This window comes from Zeus faber (assembly GCF_960531495.2).
Source record: "Zeus faber genome assembly, chromosome: 12".
In the NCBI taxonomy this organism is placed as follows: domain Eukaryota; kingdom Metazoa; phylum Chordata; class Actinopteri; order Zeiformes; family Zeidae; genus Zeus; species Zeus faber.
In genome coordinates, this window is record NC_137196.1 from 32,225,069 (window position 1) to 32,249,876 (window position 24,808).

At 45.8% G+C, this 24,808-nt stretch overlaps 1 protein-coding gene across 1 annotated transcript; it reads right to left on the minus strand.

The window, feature by feature from the left end:
- Nucleotides 1–2,276: 2,276 nt before the first annotated feature.
- Nucleotides 2,277–24,204, minus strand: basp1 (brain abundant, membrane attached signal protein 1; the record flags this gene model as incomplete). Its single annotated transcript, XM_080010742.1, has 2 exons — nucleotides 24,174–24,204; nucleotides 2,277–2,851 (listed from the first exon to the last, which is right to left on the minus strand). Exon 2 carries the CDS (start codon nucleotides 2,835–2,837, stop codon nucleotides 2,277–2,279), a length of 561 nt encoding a protein of 186 aa, XP_079866868.1. The 5' UTR covers nucleotides 2,838–2,851; nucleotides 24,174–24,204.
- Nucleotides 24,205–24,808: the final 604 nt, after the last annotated feature.

Sequence of the window (24,808 nt, forward strand, 5' to 3'; positions counted from 1 at the left end):
TTTATACAAGTACATAGAGTTCCTTATGCATTAGAATCTTTTCATCTTTTTGTTTTAGTTCGGGTGTGGAGACAGGGGGTGAGCACACCGACTGGTTGCCATGGAAACTGAACTGAAGACAAAACTAAAAAGATAAATATTTTTTTATTTTTTATTCCACTTGACCAAAAAGACAGGACAGGATTCACCCAACCACTACATGCAATTCACTGAGTCATAGAGGAAGCTGGGCAGACACACAGGCTGCTCTCTGGGTCTGGGTCTGATTTTGGGTCTGGTACTGGTCTGGTACTGGGTCTGAGTCTTGTCCTTGCGCTGGTTCTGGGTCTGGTACTGTCTGTTTCTGAGTCCGGGTCTGGTGTTCTGCAGAGAAAATACCTCGTGTGTCGACCAATGAAACGGAATGTATCAAGCCGCATCCACATATATTTATATATATGTAGATATATGTAAATATATGTAGATGTGGAAGTGAGTGTGTTGAAGGAGACGGTGGAAATGGAGTGAGAAGGAGGGAGGCAGTTTGAAGCTCTGTTCCCACGTGCACGGCTGTGACATCCCATAATGCTAACGTTGCTCTGTTGCCATAGCAACTCCGGCGGGCGATGAATCATCTCAGATGGTTCAGAGAAACTGAGAGAGGAACAGAATGTGTAACGGTCGCTCTGCAGCTCTGGGGATCCGGAGTCCATCCCCACTGGGACCAGGCTGTGAATGGGATCGCTCAGGACCATCCTCAGGACCATCACGTGGACCTGGAGAGCCCTCGGGCTGGAGGGAGATCCAGACCAGTCTGGGCCCTTTTTCTGGATCCGTTTTGTAGATCCGCACCAGTTTTGGGCAACTGTGCAAACAAAACCCGCCCGGATCCTTTTGAGGGAGCCGGATTGGATGTTGCAATCTGGTCTGGATCTGGCCCAGAGTCAGCTAAGGGGGTTTAGGTAAAAAATGATCTGGGGCATTTTATTCAAGTCTATCTTAGAGCCACCAGCTATGTGCGCCAGCAGGACCATGTCCCAGGGGTCAGCGGTCAGGGGTTCCTCAGACCTCTCGATGGGACGGTCCTCTAATTCAATGTTCCTCTTCACTTTGGGCAGGTGGGGGGTGTGTGCAACAGAGCAACCACGATCACAGAAAAACATCCGGAAAATACCAAAAATCTGCAGGTGATGGGAAGGGCTTTGGAGAAGGGCGTCGCCGACTCTCTGTGGCACCACGAATAAATAAGAGACCAGAAGGTACCGAAGAGACCAAAACGACGAGTACCACAGCAGAACTCCTCTTCCTCTGCAGAGGAAGGGGGCGGAGCACTGAGGGAGAGAGCAGGAAGTGGGCTGAGTCAAAGATTGGACAGACACATGGCGAGTCCAGCTGGTAAAGAGATACTTAAAGGGGAATTCCACCACCAAGCAGGAGAACTGGCTGCATAGCTGGACAAAACCACATCTGCAGAGAATGGCAGCAGCAAGTGGGAGAGGACCATCGACAACCTGCTGGTTAGCGTAGTGGACACTGTAGTCACTTGGTTGTAGTCTGAGCATGCTCAGTAGTTTAGTCTGAGCATGCTCAGTAGTTTATTTCTCAATGTCTGCACTCACTACGTGCAGAGGACTGAAGGAAAGCTCAGCTCAGCTCAGCTTCTTTGCCGGTAAGCACCTTATCCATGGATAACATAAAGGCACAGGGTGGAATTCCCCTTTAAAGCCCCTCCTTCCCTGCCCCTCGGTGTCACACTTATACACCCGCAGGCTCTCTGTGGGTGAATACGTGGCCCTGGGCTCGGCTAAGGGGTCACGCCTTGGAAAGGACCGTGACGGGATCAGATGAAATGAAGGTTAAAAGGAGGATGATTGGGAGATGCAGGGGGTGCATGGGGGACATCGACTTGTATCAAAGTTAAAATACTACAGCAGAAAAGAACAGAATAGAACATCATAAAAATAATAGTACTCATAATACTACTACTACTACTACTACTACTACTACTACTACTACTACTACTAATACTAATAATAATAATAATAATAATAATATTATAAATAATAATAATAATAGTAATAATAATAATAATAACAATCCTCCAGGAGACAATCCTTCTCGAGGCGGTCGCCCAGATCTCCTTCCTTCCTCAAATCACATCATCATGATATGGATTATTATTATTATTATTGTTATTTCCATAAAATGGGTGGGCTAATTCCTTTCGTTTTTTTCTTTTTTACTTCTTGGTTGTGGTGTTAGGTACTCATATCTTCATTCCAAAAAGAAGCTGTCCATTAATCTTGAACTGCTACGGTTTGATCCTTGCTCGGTGCCTCCGTGGCGTTTGCCTCCTTGGCCATGGGCTCGGCAGCGGCTGTGGAACTGGGGGCCTCGGCGGGCTTGGGCTCGGGGGAGGCGGTGGGGGCCGCCGGTGCCGCAGGGGCCTCAGTCTTTTTGGCGTCGGCCTCATCTTTACTCCCCGTCACTGGGGTCGGAGACGTGGGCTTGGCCTCTGAATCCTTCGCAGGAGCCGGGGCCGGTTCTTTCGCAGGGGCCGCGGGGGGTTTCTCCTCGGCCTTTGCGGGCTCCGTGCCCTGGGGGGGCTCGGCGTTGGCAGCCAGTTTCTCGGGCTCCTTGGCCGCGCTCTTGTCCTCTTCCTTCGCTGCCGGTGCTGCATCCTTGGCCGCCGTGTCATTGGCTACCTCTTTGCTGTCGGCGGCCGGGGCGTCGTCCTTATGGTCTTTGGGCGCTTCGCTCTCCTCTCCTGACGCCCCCTCGGCTTTGGCCTCCTGGTCTTTGGCCTTTTCATCATTCACGTTGTATCCCTTCTTCTTCTTGCTCAGCTTGCCTCCCATTTTACCTCTTGCCTCTGGAAGGGAAAAAGAAGAGAAACCCATCAAGGTATTGTTGGAGGGGGCTTCTTTAAAACTTTCCAGCTTCTTTAGTCAAGTCTACTTATTCATAAAACATTGGTGACAGATAATATACCGAACAGATAATAAAGACAGAAGTCTTTATTATTCTTTATCACACACACACACAAAGCAACACGACCGAGAAGCATGATACTACAGATCGATCTATTCCAAAGGCTAAAGAAAAAAGATGTTTTGAGATGTGATACAGAAGTTGGGAGTTGGGATCAGACAGAATACGGAAGAGGAAACTATTCAACAGCTTTGTAGAAGCATGATGTCCAAATGTCCAATCACCCTTCAGCTTTAACCAAGTCCATTGGACAGCCAGAAGCTTCTGGTGAGAGGACCCCGGTAATTAGAGGAAGAACGGGTCAGGACAGAGGAAGGTGCCATGGGGTTTGCTACAAACAATCAATAAAACCTTAAGGTCAACTCTGAGCCAAACTGGGAGCCAGTGGAGGGAGGCCAGTGCAGGAGTAATGTGGTCCTGTTGTAGGGGGCTACGGTTGGAATCAGCACCAGGTCCACACAGGTCAAGTCTAGTTCAGTTCTTCAGCTCTTACTCAGAGTACGGCCTGAGAGGGCTTCACAAGCTTCACGTCAAATGGAAATCCACAATTTATGAAGACCAGAATTTGCTGTGTACAGTTGGCTCTGATACTGAAATGAGATACTTACAGTATAGTACTATGAGTATACTAATAGACCCATCATGTTCCTGTGCGTGTGACCACCTCTTTGTCTCTGGCCACGAACACCTCATTCATGGTGCAAAAACCTCCCTCCAAGGCACCAACGCCCGGCGTGACTGAGCAAATGAAAAATATCTCAACAAGGCTGTAATGGTCTCCAACGGGCGGTGAGGAACCTCAGAGGGTTCACACCTCGCAGATGGGACCGGAGAGTCCTCTCAGCTGCTTCTCAGCCACTTAGCGCTGGGATCCCTGTGGGTTCTCTGGGAACAGACACTCACACTCTGTGGCTTAAGAGACTCGTTAAAGGACCGAGATGACGTCATTCAGATTGAAAAAAAAAGAGAAGAGTTTGGAAGTGCGTTGTGTGCCTGTGCGTGGAAAGGCAGTTTGCAGCGTGGCGTTCTCCAAAGCTCAGCTAGATGCACAGTAGAGCGTCCATCCGTCCACCTGCTCCACCTACTCCACCTCCAGCTAAAGACGCTTATTTGTCCACCTTTTGAGAACGTCCTTTCAAGAGGACACGCGTTCACATTTCCCTTTGTCATTGAACAAATAACAATGAATGATGAATGGCTGAACGCCGTCAAATATAAAATGTCCAAACGTCAAAATGTTCCAAACTGGATTCATCACAAAAAGTCTCAGTTCGGGGAGATGAATTTGGGGGGCGCCCGCAGAGTTGTGGTTCAGGTTCTGCAAGAGAACGAGGACGAGTTGGGAGACAAATGACTCACAACCTGATAGAATCAGGTTTGACAGAATCAACGCTTCAAGGAAAATGTTAAGCTACCATCAGCTGAAGCTGTTCCCTCAACACTGGATCAATAAAAACAGATTCTGTTGTCGATCGCTGTGTTCCACCCCACGACGACTCAAACCCGGATCAATAAAAACAGATTCTGTTGTCGATCGCTGTGTTCCACCCCACGATGACTCAAACCTGTCCTTCAACTCAGTGTCGTGAAACAGATCTTTATGCCACAAGGTAGTGACCATAGCACATACTCTCCCTCTCTCTTTCTCTCTCCCGCTTTCCCTCTCTCTCTCGATCTCCCTCTCTCTCCCTCTCTCTCTCTCTCTCCACAGATCTTCACCATCTGCCTCCTCGATGGGGAGGAGGATTTAAACTTGAGGCTGCAGACGCTGCATTTGGAAACAGGTCTACACTGAGGAAATCACAGCAGGACCGTGAAGCTATGAAGTAGTAATTTATTATGAAGAAGTATTTTGTTTGGGCTTTAAAACCCAAATTTCCTTTCACCTTAGAAACTTGATCGAGATGATTTGAAGATATAGATAATCTCTGAATTGGCTTTGCGTCCATTTCATTTCCCAGCATGCAGTTTGACGACCTGCATCAGGACGTGCGGTGGGAAGCAGGACATGGATCTGCTGCTGGTGTGGAACATCAAGCAGCTCGTGCAAACGAATGAACACTGTTTTATTTCATGGAAGGAAAAGACATTCACATGAAAGAAATACTTCAACAGGTGAAATGAGCTTTAAGAAAAATGTGTTTGGAGGATTAACATCCAACGCTCAGTGATGACAACGTGTGAACATGGAAGTCATTGGGGTGTTGTGCCTTTCTGTCTGAATTGTTCTTGGAACCCCGCAGCTTTACGCCCTCAAACTATTCAGCGAGAAAGCAGAGGAAGCAGGAAGCTGATCGGCCTCCGACAGGAAGCCGAACCCGCTCCAGACACGTCTTCACACGGAGCACAGCAGCGACTGTCCGGCTGCACGGCTGATGCGGGACGGAGGAAGGAGCCGAAACTCCAGAAGATGCTTCAGAAGAAAGGACAAAGGAGAAGGAGGAGAAAGCAGTGTCAGTGTGGTCCTGACAACTAGTGATGAAAGTCCTTGCAACCACTCCGCGGCTGGAGTCACTTGGGAAAAAGGATTGTTTGTTGAGTAACTGCAGCCAGACCCGGATAATAGATTTAATCCAAAAGGAAGTGATGTGTGAAATATTTTCATCAATATATTGATGAATTTAACTTATTGATCTGCAGACATGGTACGCTTTACGCTTTATTTATTCATGTTTTTAGTCAATAGGACTTTGGAGATGGATGCCATCTTCAGAACAACCTTGTGAAAGATGCATTGAGCAGCGACTCTGACTAAACCAGGGGTGTCGGTACGCTTGCAATACCTTAGGCATCCACTAGTTGGCAGTACTGGCAGAAAACCTCCTTTCACCACAGACTTCAATCCAAATAATCAGTAGTAGTAGTCAGTAAATCCCCATGAAAAAAACCTCATGAAATGAAATGATATTCACGTCCCTCAAGACTTGAAGATGAAACATAGTAATGGATTCATGTGCAGTGGAAGCTTACGTCTCGTGTATCCACGGTTTCCTTTTTGCCTCACAGCAAGAAGGTCCTGGGTTCGATTCCCGCCTGGGGCGCTGTTGGCACCGTGCTCCGGCGGGTTATCTCCCAAATAGGAGCCTTTCTGTGTGGAGTTTGCATGTTCTCCCCGTGTTCACATGGGGTTTCCTCCACCTCACGTCAGTAAGGACCCCCCTCAAAAACATGCACCCATCATTGTCTGACCAGCGATGGACACTTATCACCTGGTCCCCGGGCGCGTCCACGTACGCTGCCCACTGCTCCTGGCTGTGCCCCCAGAGGAAGGACAAGCCAGGATGGTTCAATGCAGAGGATCCATTTCACCGGCCACCATCAAAAGCATGTGCATGTGTGTGTGTGTGCAAGCAGGTGTTGTAGTGTGGTGTGTTGCGTGATGGATAAAGACTGTTTCTTCTTTCTTCTTCTTCTTTAAAGATCGATAAATGTCCCATAGACGTTCCTATAAGAGCGGCATCGCTCTGGGGTCGGGGGTCAATCTGCTGCACTTCAGCGTGCTTACACCCCGCTAGGCTACAAGAAAACAAAATGCCGGCATGTTATGATTTAACAAGGGCTAAAGCTGGAAATGGAGGCGTTCACATGATGAGTTACAACAAAACACGCGCCCTTCTGCCGCATGATGTCATGTGGCCGCACTGCACCACACCAGCTTTGGACCCGATGAAGTTTCACATGAATACAGCTAGAACTGACGTTGCCGTAGCAACCATTGATGCGTTGTTCATTTAAAAAAATTAAACCCGATTGGCTAAAAAACCAAATGGCTAAGTTAAACCAAATGGAGCGTGATTGGCTCAGAGCAGATAGACGAGAGCATTTCCCACGATGCAATGTGGCAGTAAAAAGGAAACCTTGAGAACAGCCCACCGTCACCAGAACCTGCTTCAGCCTCGGGGCTTTCCGTGGACAGGCTGGGTCCGTTCTTTATCGTATCAGGGGAATGAACGGTGGTGTCTGTTATTCCTGGTTGACTGTTATTCCTGGCTGGCTTCTGCCAGCCTGGCTTCTTGGAGGACAACATGGCAGCACAAGGCTTTGACCGACAGCAGTGGAGGAACGGCCCAGCCCTCTCAGTGGGTTCTTTCAGTTAGTTCTCAGAAAGAAGGTCTAAATAAATGAATGGATTTCTGGGTTGATCCAGTTCCACCACCTTCCATAATGAGGGCAGGGTCATCATCCCAGCGCGTCGGAGCTCCTGGGCTCTCCGGGAGCTCCGGCTCTCAACTCGGACGGGCGGCAGATTAGCGACGAGCGTCCAGTGACAGCCGGCTGCCTGGTGGCGGCCGGTCGACCGTGCTCACAGCGGAGACCCCGAGACGTCCTGGACACGCCCCATCTGCCGAGCAGGATGGGATGGACGGACACGGAGAGGTGTCCCAACGGTAACCATAGTAACCGCAATTGTTACTGAAAGTCATCCGATACAAGAGAAACACGGAACATGGAAACATGGTCCGTGCATGTGCCACACGGACGCCTAGCAGCATCTCGTGGCTGTTCGCTGAACTGCTTTTTAAAGAGCTTCCCTAGCGGACGAAGCGGAACCTGATTGCCAGGAAGTCTCTCTCATGGGATTAAAACAATTACTGCAACTGGTTTACGGAAGGAGCTCCCAGAAGGCACCCGAAGGAGGAATGAGGTGACAGGCGGCTGAGCTTCCCGCTGACGCAGCTCTCCAAGCCGTCCTGATCTGGAGCTGCCTCTAGGACGCAGGTTTTCTTTCTGTCTGCTCTATGTGAGCGCTCTTACTTTGCCATTGATATTTTAATAGCCAGGACTTTAGGTAAGTTAAGGTAAGTTTCATTGAGGAGGATTGAAATGTATATTTAATACAACACAGACAATAAATTCCATGATATAATTATAGAACCAGAATCCACCGTATGTCTTTGTATGTGACAAATAAACTCTTGAACTTGAACTATTTGCACGTGTCTATTTGTGCCGTCATTTAAAGAGACGTCACACATGAAACACAAGACATTGGAGAGCAAATGTTATTCTTATTTCTCATTTATCATTGTTCTGATCATTATTCATCCATGTTCCAGGACACTGCAGGGCGTTCCAGGACATTCCAGGATGTTCCAGGACATTCCAGGACATCCAAGGATGGTCTAGGACGTTCCAGGATGTTCCAGGATGTTCGATGATGCTCCAGGACGTTCCAGGGGGTTCCGGGACCTTCCGGGACATTCCAGGATGTTCTAGGACGCTCAAGGATGTTTCAGGACGCTCCAGGACATTCAAAGACACTCCAGGACGCTCCAGGATGCTCCCGCCCTGCACTGGAGTGACACATGAGCGTCCCCAAGGGGGTTTTCAAATGAGTCGGATCTAAAAGCGTCAAAGTGAGCTTTGAGTTTGAAAAACTGGAGCAGAAAATCTGGCCCCATCTCCCTGCATCCATCAGCCACAGAGCAAGGCATGCTGGGAGAGGGCGAGCAAGGCACGCTGGGAGAGGGAGAGTAAGGCTGATGAAAGTAATTTCTAGTTCAAATACTTTACTTAGTACTTCCTGCACAGGGTGAATACAACAACAAACCAATCAAATTCTGCTCTATCTGTCTATCTATCCCTCCGTCTGTCCGTCTGTCCGTCCGTCCGTCCGTTTCACTATGGATATGTCTTCATAGGTTCTGGACTGACCCCGTTTATACTCCATCCTTGGACTGAGTGACAGGTGTGGGTGATGTCCACCAGGCGGAGCTAGGGGACGATCGTCCAGCGTGGAGCTGTTTTCTGGCTCCTTCTGTTTGTCTCTGAGCAGCGTTTCTCAAACAACCCTTTGTTATGTAACTTCCAGCAAATATCAACAATGGGTAGTCCGGCATCAGACAGTCAGTCAGTGAGGCGGTCAGTTAGTCAGTCAGGCAGTCAGTTAGTCGGTCAGTCAGTCAGGCAGTCAGGCAGTCAGTCAGGCAGTCATGCAGTCAGTCAGTTAGTCAGTCAGGCAGTCAGACAGTCAGGCAGTCAGTCAGTCAGTCAGTCAGTTAGTCAGTCAGTCAGTCAGGCAGTCCGAGAGTCAGTCAGTCAGTCAGTCAGTCACTTAGTCAGTCAGTCAGTCAGTCAGTCAGACAGTCAGTCAGTCAGTCAGTCAGGCAGTCCGAGAGTCAGTCAGTCAGTCAGTCAGTCACTTAGTCAGTCAGTCAGTCAGTCAGACAGACAGACAGTCAGTCAGTCAGGCAGTCAGTCAGTCAGTCAGACAGTCAGTCAGTCAGGCAGTCAGTCAGTCGGTCAGTTAGTCAGTCAGTCAGTCAGTCAGTCAGTCAGTCAGTCAGTCAGTCAGGCAGTCAGACAGCTGCTACGTTCACTGATTGTTTCAAGCACAATGTGAGAAAGGAAACAGAGGGAGGAACACGAGGAGGAGGGCTCCTTGTTGACGGAGCTGGTGGAGCTAGTGCCACGTTACAGGGTTTTTACAGCTGAGTTGACAATGATTTGAGATCAGGAGTCGTTGTAGCACAGGGTGGCCAGGGTAGTACAGGGTGGTCAGGGTAGTACAGGGTGGTCAGGGTAGTACAGGGTGGCCAGGGTAGTACAGGGTGGTCCAGGGTAGTACAGGGTGGTCAGGGTAGTACAGGGTGGTCAGGGTAGTACAGGGTGGTCAGGGGAGTACAGGGTGGTCCAGGTAATACAGGGTGGTCCAGGTTGTACAGGGTGGTCCAGGTAGTCGTGCTGTAGAGTCGTATCTGTCTTCGATGTGTGTGGATCTGTCGAAGTGCGATCCCAATCGTCCAGGTCACGATTCAATCAAACATGTTTGATTTTATCGGGCGAGTCTTTCCAAAATCCTTTAGGTTGTGCGCATCAAAGCGTCAAATCGCAACGGTAACTTTCAACAGCCAATGAGATCGTGCGCCTGCACAATGGCGATGCAAAGGAAGCAGGAAGTGGATGAGTGCGGACTTGTGGAATGGAGGAGCGGCTCATGAGTCTGATCAGTAGAGAATCTCAGCGCTGCAAGTTCGCTCCACAAACAACCACTGTAGGGAGCTGCACGGCAGCCATGTTTTTTTTGGCGTCAAAATGTTGCGAAATATTTTGCCTCACGCAGATGTCCAATGTGCGGCGCTCAATCTTTTCATTGTCGTTCATGATTGAGGGAAATCACGTCAGGTGGCCCCAGCTTTAGGGTTTTTATCAGCCCCCCATCGGTATTGGATAACTGCTGTGAGTCGTCCCTTCTAAGGAGTCCGGTCCAGGTCCAGTCCCTTTCATCCCGTCATTTGATGTCTTTATTTTTCACTGCTGCCAAGCCCTCGGCCCATTAAAAACACGGCTGATTGTTCTTGGCATCTCTCTGAACCCTCAGCGTCTCTGCCACCGCTGCTTCGGCGTCTTTGTCCAACTCAGCTGTTGTGTCTGGACGGGACGACCCGATGGGTTTGGAGGCGATGGGACGCGTTGAGAACAAAGAGTCTGAGCAGAAACGGCAATGGAAGAAGTACTACTGCAGTACAAGTGTAAGGTCCTGCCTCTTAAATATACTTTAAGTATTAAAAGTAAAATCCCCATTAGAATTTATAATAAAAATAGAAGTATTGGAGTCATCGTAACTTACATGGAAATAGAGCTGATTAATCAGTGATGATCAGTTTGATTGATCCGGTCCCTGAGTTTAATATGAATACACACAGATTCTGATCCACTAGCGGGAACCAGTGTTGTCCAAACGCCGATGCGGTGTGGCACCGGGCCTGGTGGGGACGCTCCCTCACAGCCGATCCCAAGGAGAGGCTCCGTACTGGGGCCTGGTCCCACTCGTCCACTGGGTCTCCAGGGTCTGATGCCACTTGAATTCATGGTAAAATGTGAAAGTGGATCGCCAACGCCACGAGCTGGTGTCAAACTCCAGTTCAGAGCTGGTGCATTGTTCTACAGACAGAGGAACTGAGCAGGACTCAGCTGCAGCTTTCTACACATTCTGCACATTCCAAACTCTGACCAGGTTTTGGATTGTTTTCTAAATGTAGTGACCAACTGGAGCGTTCCCTCCAGCCAAGCACGAAGGGAACACGTCCAAGCCAGCACCGCATCCACCCTGGCGGCCATGTTGACCGATCCACTACAATGAACAAGACGCAGTGGACGGTCACGCAGAACAAACCCAGCGGGGTTAAACAAAGAGCCAAGATGGCCGCCCTTCCATTGACACAACTTGCCAAATTAAACGGTTTCACGATCACCACAACAAATGGCTTCACTGACTGAATTTGTCGGCGGAACAGGAAGTGAAAAGGTGGGTTTTCAGTTTGTGCCAAAAATATGAAAAATAGTTTGAACTGAGAATATTTCCTGTTTGTCCCTGAAAAGCCTCTTCCCAGTGAAGAGTTTTGAACAGAGCGATGGGAGCTGACCTCAAACACTCCTTCCTTGTATTATCACACTTACAAACACTGGACGTGACTCACAGCGTTTGACTCCAAAAGTCTGAATCAGAGCCACGTGAATGGCGGAGAAAAGCTCCAGAGGAAGCAGAGAAGCCTCATGTCGCTGGGTCCCCCCACGGGGACACGGACCACAGCTTGAGAACCACTGCTCCAATGATTTGTTCGGTTAAAGTCTTGGATCACACTTGATCAAAAAGAGACTTTTTCACTTCATTGAAAAACTCACCTAGAACTGATCTATAACCTGATCTATAACCTGATCTATAATGTGAAGGAAATTCTTCCGCAATGATCGGTGAGGTTAATCTGCCCGCTACAAGAAGACAAAACTGAGAATATCCAAGATTATTTATTCTGCAGAATAAAGAGAAAGATTCAGTACTGCTCCAAAGCAGCGCTGGGATCAATCTGATATCACAGAGAAAGACAGGAGGCTTTATACAGTAGAAACAGGGTGTGGTTTGGGTCAGAGGTCTCAGACGAGTCTGCCTCCCCCCTAACTGTCTTCCTGGGTGCCCCCCCTTCCTAGAATGTAAATAACAGGTACTTGCAACCTTGACCTGGCAGAATGGGGGTTGCATGACAATGCACTTCCCCAGGAGTGTCCCTCATCTCATAGAAGGTAAACAGGCCAAGTGTGATCGGTTTCTTTCATATTAGAATTGACATTGTAGGAGCAAAACATTTCTCTTTACATGAACTCTGGGGGGTTCCTGGGAAGACAGACAAATGTTTTCAAACCCCCTTTTGGAGGTAGAGGCCTTTGTCCTCATTCAAAAAAGTTGATCATAATCATTTTTCCCTCACAATAACCTGAACCACAACCTGATCTATAACCTGAACTATAACCTGAACTATGACCTGATCTATAACCTAAACTATAACCTGAACTATAACCTAAACTATAACCTGAACTATAACCTGAACTATAACCTAAACTATAACCTGAACAATAACCTGATCTATAACCTGAACTATAACCTAAACTATAACCTGAACTATAACCTGAACTATAACCTGAACTATAACCTGAACTATAACCTGAACTATAACCTAAACTATAACCTGAACTATAACCTGAACTATAACCTGAACAATAACCTGAACTATAACCTGAACTATAACCTAAACTATAACCTGAACTATAACCTGAACTATAACCTGAACTATAACCTGAACTATAACCTGAACTATAACCTAAACTATAACCTGAACTATAACCTGAACTATAACCTGATCTATAACCTGAACTATAACCTGATCTATGACCTGAACTATAACCTGAACTATAACCTGAACTATAACCTGAACTATAACCTGATCTATGACCTGAACTATAACCTGAACTATAACCTGAACTATAACCTGAACTATAACCTGAACAATAACCTGAACTATAACCTGATCTATAACCTGAACTATAACCTGAACTATAACCTGAACTATAACCTGAACTACACAGAAGGAGGTGGAGAAGGTTTCTACTGACAGAAGGAGGAGGAGAAGGTTTCTACTGACAGAAGGAGGAGGTGTAGAAGGTTTCTACTGACAGAAGCAGGTGGAGGTTTCTACTAACAGAAGGAGGTGGAGAAGGTTTCTACTGACAGAAGGAGGTGGTGTAGAAAGTTTCTACTGACAGGAGGTGGAGAAGGTTTCTACTGACAGAAGGAGGTGGAGAAGGTTTCTACTGGCAGGAGGTGGAGAACGTTTCTACTGACAGAAGGAGGTGGAGAAGGTTTCTATTGACAGAAGGAGCTGTAGAAGGTTTCTACTGACAGAAGGAGGTGGAGAAGGTTTCTACTGACAGAAGGAGGTGGAGATAGTTTCTACTGACAGAAGGAGCCGGAGAAGGTTTCTACTGACAGGGATAGGAGGTGGAGAAGGTTTGTACTGACAGAAGGAGGAGGTGGAGAAGGTTTCTACTGACAGAAGGAGGTGGAGAAGGTTTCTTCTGACAGAAGGAGCTGTAGAAGGTTTCTACTGACAGAAGGAGGTGGAGGGGTTTTCTACTGACAGAAGGAGGTGGAGAAGGTTTCTACTGACAGAAGGAGGTGGAGATGGTTTCAACTGACAGAAGGAGCCGGAGAAGGTTTCTACTGACAGGGATAGGAGGTGGAGAAGGTTTGTACTGAGAGAAGGAGGAGGTGGAGAAGGTTTCTACTGACAAAATGAGGAGGTGGAGAAGGTTTCTACTGACAGAAGGAGGTGGAGACGGTTTCTACTGACAGAAGGAGGTGGTGTAGAAAGTTTCTACTGACAGGAGGTGGAGAAGGTTTCTACTGACAGAAGGAGGTGGAGAACGTTTCTACTGACAGAAGGAGGTGGAGAAGGTTTCTACTGACAGAAGGAGCCGGAGAAGGTTTCTACTGACAGGGATAGGAGGTGGAGAAGGTTTGTACTGAGAGAAGGAGGAGGTGGAGAAGGTTTCTACTGACAAAATGAGGAGGTGGAGAAGGTTTCTACTGACAGAAGGAGGTGGAGACGGTTTCTACTGACAGAAGGAGGTGGTGTAGAAAGTTTCTACTGACAGGAGGTGGAGAAGGTTTCTACTGACAGAAGGAGGTGGAGAACGTTTCTACTGACAGAAGGAGGTGGAGAAGGTTTCTACTGACAGGGATAGGAGGTGGAGAAGGTTTGTAGAAGAAAGAAGAAGAAACAGTCTTTAATCGTCACTCCACAACACATGCTTGATGGTGCCGGTGAAATGGCTCCTTTGCTTTTGACCCATCCTGGCTTGTCCTTCCTCCGGGGGCACAGCCAGGAGCAGTGGGCAGCGTACGTGGACGCGCCCGGGGACCAGGTGATAAGTGTCCATCGGAGGAAACCCCATGTGAGCACGGGGAGAACATGCAAACTCCACACAGAAAGGCTCCTGTTTGGGAGATAACCCACCGGAGCACGGTGCCAACAGCGCCCCAGGCGGGAATCGAACCCAGGACCTTCTTGCTGTGAGGCAGCAGTGCAATGCACTGCGCCACTGCGCCACCGTGCCACCGTGTACTGACAGAAGGGGGAGGTGGAGAAGGTTTCTACTGACAGAAAGAGGATATATAAGTACAATATGTTACATATGTTATATCAGTACTATATGTTAGATTCGTACTATATGTTCGATATATTACATTACATTTACATTTAGTCATTTAGCAGACGCTTTTATCCAGCCATCAGGAGCAATGAGGGGTTAAGTGTCTTGCTCAAGGACACTACAGCATGCTAGCAGGAGGAGCCTGGGATCCAACCAGCAACCTTTACATGACTAGACCACCAGCTCTACCGCCTGAGCTACCATCCCCATATATATATATGGATATATACCATGTTACAGAAGTACTATATGTTCGATGAATACTATATGTTAGATATATACTATATGTTACATAAGTACTATATGTTAGATACGTACTATATGTTAGATACATACTATATACAGTATTAGATAAATACTATATGTTAGATATATACGATATGTTATATAAGTATTATATGTTAGATACGTACTATATAATAGATAAATACGATATGTTAGCTATATACTATATGTTACATAAGTATTATATGTTAGATACGTACTATATAATAGATAAATACGACATGTTAGCTATATACTATATGTTACATAAGTATTATATGTTAGATACGTACTATATAATAGATAAATACGATATGTTAGCTATATACTATATGTTACATAAGTATTATATGTTAGATACGTACTATATAATAGATAAATGCTATGTTAGCTATATACTATATGTTACACAAGTACAAAGTGTTAGATACGTACTATATGTTAGATACATAATATATGTTAGATACGTACCATATGTTAGGTATAAGCTATAAGGTATAATGTATAAGGTATAAGGTATAATGTATAAGGTATAATGTATAAGGTATAATGTATCAGGTATAATGTATAAAGTATAAGCTATAAGGTATAAGGTATATGTATAAGGTATAATGTATAAAGTATAAGGTATAAGGTATAAGGTATAATGTATAATGTATAATGTATAAGGTATAAGGTATAATGTATAAAGTATAAGGTATAAGGTATATGTATAAGGTATAATGTATAAAGTATAAGGTATAAGGTATAAGGTATATGTATAAGGTATAATGTATAATGTATAAGGTATAATGTATAAAGTATAAGGTATAAGGTATAAGGTATATGTATAAGGTATAATGTATAATGTATAAGGTATAAGGTATAATGTATAAAGTACAAGGTATAAGGTATAATGTATAATGTATAATGTATAAGGTATAAGGTATAAGGTATATGTATAAGGTATAATGTATAATGTATAAGGTATAAGGTATAAGGTATATGTATAAGGTATAATGTATAATGTATAAGGTATAAGGTATAAGGTATATGTATAAGGTATAATGTATAATGTATAAGGTATAAGGTATAAGGTATATGTATAAGGTATAATGTATAATGTATAAGGTATAAGGTATAAGGTATATGCATAAGGTATAATGTATAATGTATAAGGTATAAGGTATAAGGTATATGTATAAGGTATAATGTATAATGTATAAGGTATAAGGTATATGTATAAGGTATAATGTATAATGTATAAGGTATAAGGTATAAGGTATAATACCTTATATTGTGGCACCTCCAAGCAGCGGAAAGGAGCCTGAAGCCTCCCTGAGCTCTGCAGCTGGGAGACGCCCTACAGCCACAGAAAATCCCCGGGCCCCCAGAGAAGCTGAAGTACTATATATTAGATACGTACTATATGTAAGTTATGTACTATATGTTTGATATGTACTATATATTACATAAGTACTATATGTTACATAAGTACTATATGTTAGATATGTACTATACGTTACATAAGTACTATATGCTTGATACATACTAAATGTCAGATACATACTACTGTATATGTTAGATACATACTGTCTGATAGATACATACTATATGTTATATACGTACTATATGTTAGGTATATACTATATGTTAGATAAGTACTATATGTTAGATATGTACTTTATGTCCCACCATTCCAAACCTTCTGGACCAACATCACCCAGAAGCTATCAACCCTTCTGGATCGCAGCATTCCAGTCTCCATATGTCTCCTCGGTGACCTCTCCTCAGTCGACCCACCACTGAAACACCACCAACCCGTTTGGATCGCTTTAACAATTGCCAGGAAAATAATATTACTCAATTGGAAAAAGAGAGATTATCTCACCACATCCCAATGGTTACATTTATTAATAGGGTCTTGACCCCGTGGTGGGCGGGTCGGCGCCGCTGGGCCCTGAGCCCGCCTGGGTGTGCTCGACGCAGGGCTCACCATGTGGCCTCCCTCGGGGCGGGGCGGACTCCTGTCGTCACACCGTGCTGCCGGGGACCTGTTCTCTGGCGCACCGCGGGGCACTCGTCGCTGGGGGGGCGGGCAGTGGGTGGGGGTGCCGTCTGCCGCCCTCTGTTCGGTGCCGCCCTCTGTTCGGCTGACCAGGGGCCATGGGGGCGCGGGGCCGCCCGGCATGGCCCGGTATCGCATTTGCGCGATGCACTTCCACCCACACCCGCACTTGCGCGGGTGTGGGTGGTCATGGGGGTCCCGCTGGCTCGCCTACGGGGTGGGCGGTTCGGGCGGGCTGCCGGTCTGTCAGCGCGGCCCGGGTTCTGCCCCTGCGGCTGGGTCTTGTGCCTGCACTTGGGGGCGGGTTGTATGTGTGCGCCCATGGGGTGCAGGGTTTCCTTGTGCTCCCTGGGACTGGTTTATGCTCCTCGGGGCCAGGCGTGTGGGTCGCTCCGCAGGCTTCCGGCTTCTCTGGGGGCCAGGGGTCCTTTCTGCTGCTTGGAGGCGTCACAACATAATACCAGCCTTACACCGGAACCAATTTGGATAAGTCCTGTACACTCACCGGTGGACGCCTTACACACACACACACACACACACACACACACACACACACACACACACACACACACACACACACACACACACACACACACACACACACACACACACACACCCAGCAGCCTCCTGGTTTCATTTCTCTCCTTTTCTCCCTCATTTACTGTCATAACTATGACAGGAAGAGGCCACGTCACCAGTTGTAGTTCCAGTTTTCCTGGACCTGATTCACTGTTTCTATACATGTTCTCGTCTGATGTTTGTTTTTGTGTAAATATTGTTTGTTTCTATGCTTATGTTTTTCCATGTACATGTTGTTGTTTGTTTCTATGTTTATGTTTTTTAATGTACATGTTGTTGTTTGTTTCTATGTTTATGTTTTTTCATGTACATGTTGTTGTTTGTTTCTATGTTTATGTTTTTCCATGTACATGTTGTTGTTTGTTTCTATGTTTATGTTTTTCCATGTACATGTTGTTTGTTTCTATGTGTATTTGTGTCACCGTGGTGATTCTCCCTCTTGCAGTAGTAATGATGATTGAATGCTACATGGTCAGATGGTTCTCCAAAGAGGGGCTTGCTGGTGGTTGTGTGCTCTGCTCGTCCCACAGCTCGTACACAGGACAGAGTTGTTGCAGCAGTTTGACAAGTTCAACTCCACTTGCAACTAACTCTGTGCTACATGCAATGGAACAAGTACTCTGTGTAGTATGTCCAGCATGATGACAACACAGGGGGAAAAAATAAAGATAAGTACTACAGTAGATGTTAGATAAGTACAATATGTGAGATACATACTTTATTTTATATGTGTTCTATATGTTAGATAATTACTACTTGTTAGATACGATATGTACTTTGTGCTAGTGGCACTGATGACCCAAAGAGAAGACTCTTCATTGGACGGAAGAGGAACCTTCTGAGAGCAGAGCGCTCATATGGCCGTACGTTCTAGTTCTGGTGTTGAGCTGTTGACCTTCTGTGTTCTATGTCCAATCCCTGAATGTACACCAGGAACCAGCTCCTTTATATTTATTATAGTCACACAATTTATTCTTCTGGACGGATTGAGTCCAGAGTTATCAAATCATCCATTATGCTCCAAGATTCTGCTGAAAAAATCTGCTTGCATTACGGCTCATTAACTGCTGGGAAGCCAGGTAGAGGGAGGACGGCCATCTTGTTGGTTTCACACAGGAAGTCATGTGGTCTACAGCCTCTTGAATCGGAATCTTATTGCAGACAGACAGACAGACAGACAGACAGACAGAGGCCATTTTGAGTAAGGGAGGCAAACTGTGCACAGACGACAAGCTGCAATTAGGTGCATGTCATAAAGCAGGATCCAAAATGAACGCATGGATCAGTCTTCTCCGTCATTTCAAAGAGATTTCTCCCAAACTGATCTGACAGCTTCTCCACCAATATCCCTGCACAGGCCGCGATGCAACAGGCAACCAGCAGGTGCCCTGCAGGCATTCAGGAGGTGTCCAGCAGGCATTCAGAAGGCCTCCAGCAGGTGTCCAGCAGGCATTCAGGAGGCATCCAGCAGTCTGCTAATTCTAATGCAATGCAATGCATTCAGGAGGCACACAGCAGGTGTCCAGAAGGCGTTCAGCAGATGTTCAGTAGGCATTCAGCAGGTGTCCAGCAGGCATTCTGGAGGCGTCCAGCCGGTGTTCAGTAGGCATTCAGTAGGTGTCCAGCAGGCATTCTGGAGGCGTCCAGCCGGTGTTCAGTAGGCATTCAGCAGGTGTCCAGCAGGCATTCTGGAGGCGTCCAGCCGGTGTTCAGTAGGCATTCAGCAGGTGTCCAGCAGGTGTCTAGCAGGCATTCAGGAGGCGTCCAGCAGGCATTCAGGAGGCGTCCAGCAGGCATTCAGGAGGCGTCAAGCATGCGTCCAGCAGGTGTCCAGCAGGCATTCAGCAGGCATCCAGCAGGTGTCGAGCAGGCATTCAGGAGGCACATAGCAGGTGTCCAGCAGGCATTCATCAGGTGTCCAGCAGGTGCCCAGCAGGCATTCAGGAGGCATCCAAGAGGTGTCCAGCAGGCATTCAGGAGAGGTCCAGCAGGTGTCCAGCAGGCATTCAGGAGGCATCCAGGAGGTGTTCAGCAGGTGCCCGGCAGGCATCCAGGAGGTGTCCAGCAGGTGCCCAGCAGGCATTCAGGAGGCACACAGCAGGCATTCAGGAGGCGTCCAGCAGGTGCCCAGCAGGCATTCAGGAGGCACACAGCAGGCATTCAGGAGGCGTCCAGCAGGTGTCCAGCAGGTGTTTATGATCGCTAGCACGTTATGTGTTCAAGATTATTTTCTTTGAAAAGAAAAGTGAAGTTGGCTGAAGCTGCAGTTCCCTGTTTGTCCTGTAGGGCATGTCCTCTATGGGGTGTGTGTCAGGGTAACGCTGCAGCCGCTGAAGTTCAGTTGGAAGAATAATAAGAAGGATGAGGTCGTCCGGGTTCAGGCGAGTGGAAGAACAGAAAACAACAAGTTGCTACTCATATGAATCGCTGAGCAACAGTCAACCTGGCAACCAGATAATTCACCTGACGCTCAAATTAGACTCAAATCAGAGACACACACAAAAACACTTTCTCCAAGTAGAGGGACAGCGAGAGAGAGACAGACAGGGATACAGACAGACAGAGAAACACAGGCCAACAGACAGATAGGCAGGGAGACAGACAGACAGACAGACAGAGAGACAGACAGACAGACAGACAGACAGACAGACAGACAGACAGACAGACAGACAGACGTGTTGATGCTTGGGTCTTTGAAAAGGTTCATATTCAGTTTTCAGAGTTTTATGATGAATATAATGATGTAGAATATATTCAGTTGATTTTTATTTCAATGACAGTTATTACAACAGTATTTCCAAAGCTAGAAGGCAGGTAGTACTCAACAACAACATCAATATTAGATACAATAACAACAGATCAACCCCATAATAATAACAGTAATAACATTAACAACTAGTGTCATTTAAACCCATAATAACAACAACAGTGATTATATGAATAATGACAATAAAAGCAAAAAGAAAGTCAATAAAAAGTACCATTATGAAGAGAGCAGGTCATTTTTTATTGATAACCCTAACCCTATAATGTATATATAATATATAATATATACTATGATAGAATGTATGTATTATATATACAATTTTCTATTATAAAATTATTATGATATATATATTATGATATATATATAATATATATATTATAATGTATATATAATATATACATTATATTATCATAAAATGTATATATTATAATATATTATTATAAAATTATTATGACATATATATAATATATAATATATACATTATATTATTATTATAAAATAATATAATATAAACACATCCTAGTTCCAGACGCTGAAGTTATGGAACTTTTTAAACACTGTGATTTAACTCTTCACATGTTCTTCACTTATTACCCAGAATGCAGCAGGCACCAGCACTAACTCACCAACACATGGCAATGAAACATACTCCTCCATCTCTTCATCCCTCCATCCCTCTATCCCTGGAGGGATGAAGAGATTGAGAGATGGAGGGATGAAGAGATGGCAGGATGAAGAGATGGAGGGGTGGAGGGATGAAAAGGTGGAGGGATGGAAGGATGTAGAGATGGAGGGATAGAAGGATTGAGAGATGGAGGGATGGAAGGATGTAGAGATGGAGGGATGGAAGGATGGAGAGATGGAGGGATGGAAGGATGGAGAGATGGAGGGATGGAGGGATGGAAGGATGTAGATATAGAGGGATGGAAGGATGGAGAGATGGAGGGATGGAGGGATGGAAGGATGTAGATATAGAGGGATGGAAGGATGGAGAGATGGAGGGATGGAAGGATGGAGAGATGGAGGGATGGAGGGATGGAGAGATGGAGGGATGGAAGGATGGAGAGATAGAGGGATGGAAGGATGGAGAGATGGAGGGATGGAGGGATGGAGAGATGGAGAGATGGAGGGATGGAGGGATGGAGAGATGGAGAGATGGAGGGATGGAAGGATGGAGAGATGGAGGGATGGAGGGATGGAGAGATGGAGGGATGGAGGGATGTAGGGATAGAAGGATGGAGAGATGGAGGGGGCGCTGAGACAGGGCGGAGCCGCTTCCTAACCTCCACATGACCCCAGACAGTCTAGACGGTACCGCACCCTGCAGCCTGCATGAATATATACTGTTATATACTGTATATATATATACTGTGTATATATATATATATATATATATATATATATATACTGTGTATATATATATATATATATATATATGTATATATATACTGTTATATACTGTATATATATATACTGTATATATATATATATATATATATATATATATATATATATATGTATATATATACTGTTATATACTGTCTATATGCTGTATATATACTGTTATATACTGTATATATATATACTGTGTATATATATATATATATATATATATATATATATATATATATATATATATATATATATATATATACTGTTATATACTGTATATATATATACTGTGTGTATATATATATATATATATATATATATATATATATATATATACTGTTATATACTGTCTATATGCTGTATATATACTGTTATATAAAGTAAATATACTGTTATATACTGTATATATACTGTACAAATACTGGAGATATATATATATATACTGTTATATAAAGTAAATATACTGTTATATACTGTACAAATACTGGATATATATATATATATATATATATATATATATACTGTTATATAAAGTAAATATACTGTTGTATACTGGATATATACTGTTACATACTGTATATATACTGTTATATAAAGTAAATATACTCTTATATACTGTATATATACTGTTATATACTGTACAAATACTGGAGATATGTATATATATATATATATATATATACTGTTATATAAAGTAAATATACTGTTGTATACTGGATATATACTGTTACATACTGTATATATACTGTTATATACTGGATATATACATATATATATATGTATACTGTGTATATATATATATATATATACTCTTATAAACAGTATATATATACAGTGTATATATATATACTGTATATAGAAATCGAATATTATACGTATCATATATGTAGACAGTATACATAGGAGCACCATGCGGAGCCGCAGGGATGATAATGACATCATAACTCAGGGTGATGATCCGTCGCTACAGAGAAACAAACGTTTTAGAGACGAGGCGTCGCCGTGGAAACGGCTCCATCCCCTGCCCCGCCCTCTCCCAGCACTGACGGATGACTCATCCTCCTTCCATCTCTTCTCCATCACTCCAGCCACGTCATGAACCACCCCCCGGCCTCCATCCGAGCGGAGGTTTTCAACATGGGGTGCGGGGACCCCCCAGGAGGTCCTTCCAGAGGCCCCAGGGTGTCCCCACCAGCTCAAGTGTTACATCATCAAAAAGAGACGGAGAGGATTCATCGGCGGCGCCTGGACCCACGGGTTGCCAGGTCTTACCAAGAACGGAGGGCAACACCCCCTCTCAGCAACAACTCAATACATTGCAAGAGAAGCCGGTGGAACGACACTGAATATACCACTTTATTTACACATCTCCCTCCATCGTCCCTCAATCCATCCATCCCTCTCATCCCTCCTTCATCCCTCCATCCATCCAGCCATCCATCCCTCCTTCATCCCTCCATCCATCCATCCAGCCATCCATCCCTCTCCATCTATCCCTCTCTCAACCCTCCCTCACCACTCCATCCCTCCCTCCCTCTCTCCTCCCATTCCATCCCTCCATCCTTCTCTCCCTCCAGCAGCAGATCTCTCCAACCAAGCACCTTCTCTTCCTCTAACCTCCATCCCTCCATCTCATCCAACACATGTTCATCCTGGTCCTGGTGGCGTCTGGTGGAGCCCCACCCAAATGCACGTGCGCATGCGCGGAGGAAACAAAGGAGCAGGTTCTCAGCACACACACACACACACACACACACAGCACGTGCACACGGAATCAAATTTGACAAAAATACTAATTACTAATAATAAGCCCAATGCAAGCAAATGGAAAAAGTGAAAAACCAACAACGAAGCACACCACCGTGCACCTGTCATCCATCCACCTGTCATCCATCCACCTGTCATCCATCCACCTGTCATCCATCCACCTGTCATCCATCCATCTGTCATCCATCCATCTGTCATCCATCCATCTGTCATCCATCCACCTGTCATCCATCCACCTGTCATCCATCCACCTGTCATCCATCCACCTGTCATCCATCCACCTGTCATCCATCCACCTGTCATCCATCCACGTTCATTCGTTCATTGATTCATTCGTTCATTGATTCATTCGTTCATTGATTCATTCGTTCATTGATTCATTCGTTCATTGATTCATTCGTTCATTGATTCATTCGTTCATTCTCGGAGGAAAAGTGGAAATGATTGCGCGTGCGCGCCGGCTCCACGCCGCGTGTCACGGCTCCAGACAAAGAGCGGATCCACGGGACGTCACGAGCCCTTCTCCGTCCACGACGCGGATCAATGACCGTCGACACGCGCGCGCTCCGCCCGGCAGCTCGGACGCAGCTTCTTATTGATCAGTTATTGATTTGACGCCGAAGCGGAAAAGAGGAGGTTTCCGCCTCCAGACGGTGCGCGTGGAGCACACACCCCTTTCCGCTCACGCGAGAGAAGAGAAAACAATGAAACGAAACGAAACGAAACGAAACGAAATAAAACGAAATAAAACGAAACGAGCTGAAACGAGCTGAAACGAGCTGAAACGAGCTGAAACGAGCTGAAACGAGCTGAAACGAGCTGCTCGTCCCTGAAAGGGGCCGCGGGGCAGAGGAGGCCGCAGCCTCGCACCGACTCATCCTTCATCTTTCACGCTCTTACCGTTTCAACTTCTACTCCGCAGCTTTTTGGCTTTTTCTCCCGGTTTTTTTGCGGCTCCGCTGCTGCGCGTGCTGGCTGCTGGGCTCGTGCCCGTGACTGTGGCGCTTGGCGCGCGCGCGCTCCCGGAGCCGCGCGCGCCCACACGCACACGTGCACACACACGAGCACACGCACGCACGCACACGTGCACACACACACACGCACCCGCACGCACGCACGCACGCACACTGTCGCTTTGTTTCTGTGTCGCGCACTCAAACATGCACGCGTTCTGAGATTTTAGGCAACAACATTATATGATGAAAGAACAGAAGTAATGACGTCATAAAGTGTCCTTTCATACAAGTTGCTTCCACATAATAATTATTTCCCTTCGTTTCATTTTCTCCTTTTCAGGGTGAAACGTTTTTTATGAACGATGTCTGTTACGGCTGTTTCAGTGACGTCATCTGATCCGCGCACTCTGGGCGCAAACTTTCACTGTTCATTGACTGCGCCCCCTGCAGGCCACGCCCCGCATTGCAGGCCCCGCCCCGCGTTGCAGGCCCCGCCCCGCACTGCACGCTCACAATACCCCCAAACAGGTGTACTTTATCTGCCTGTAATACTCTAATAATATTATACAGGTTTGATCA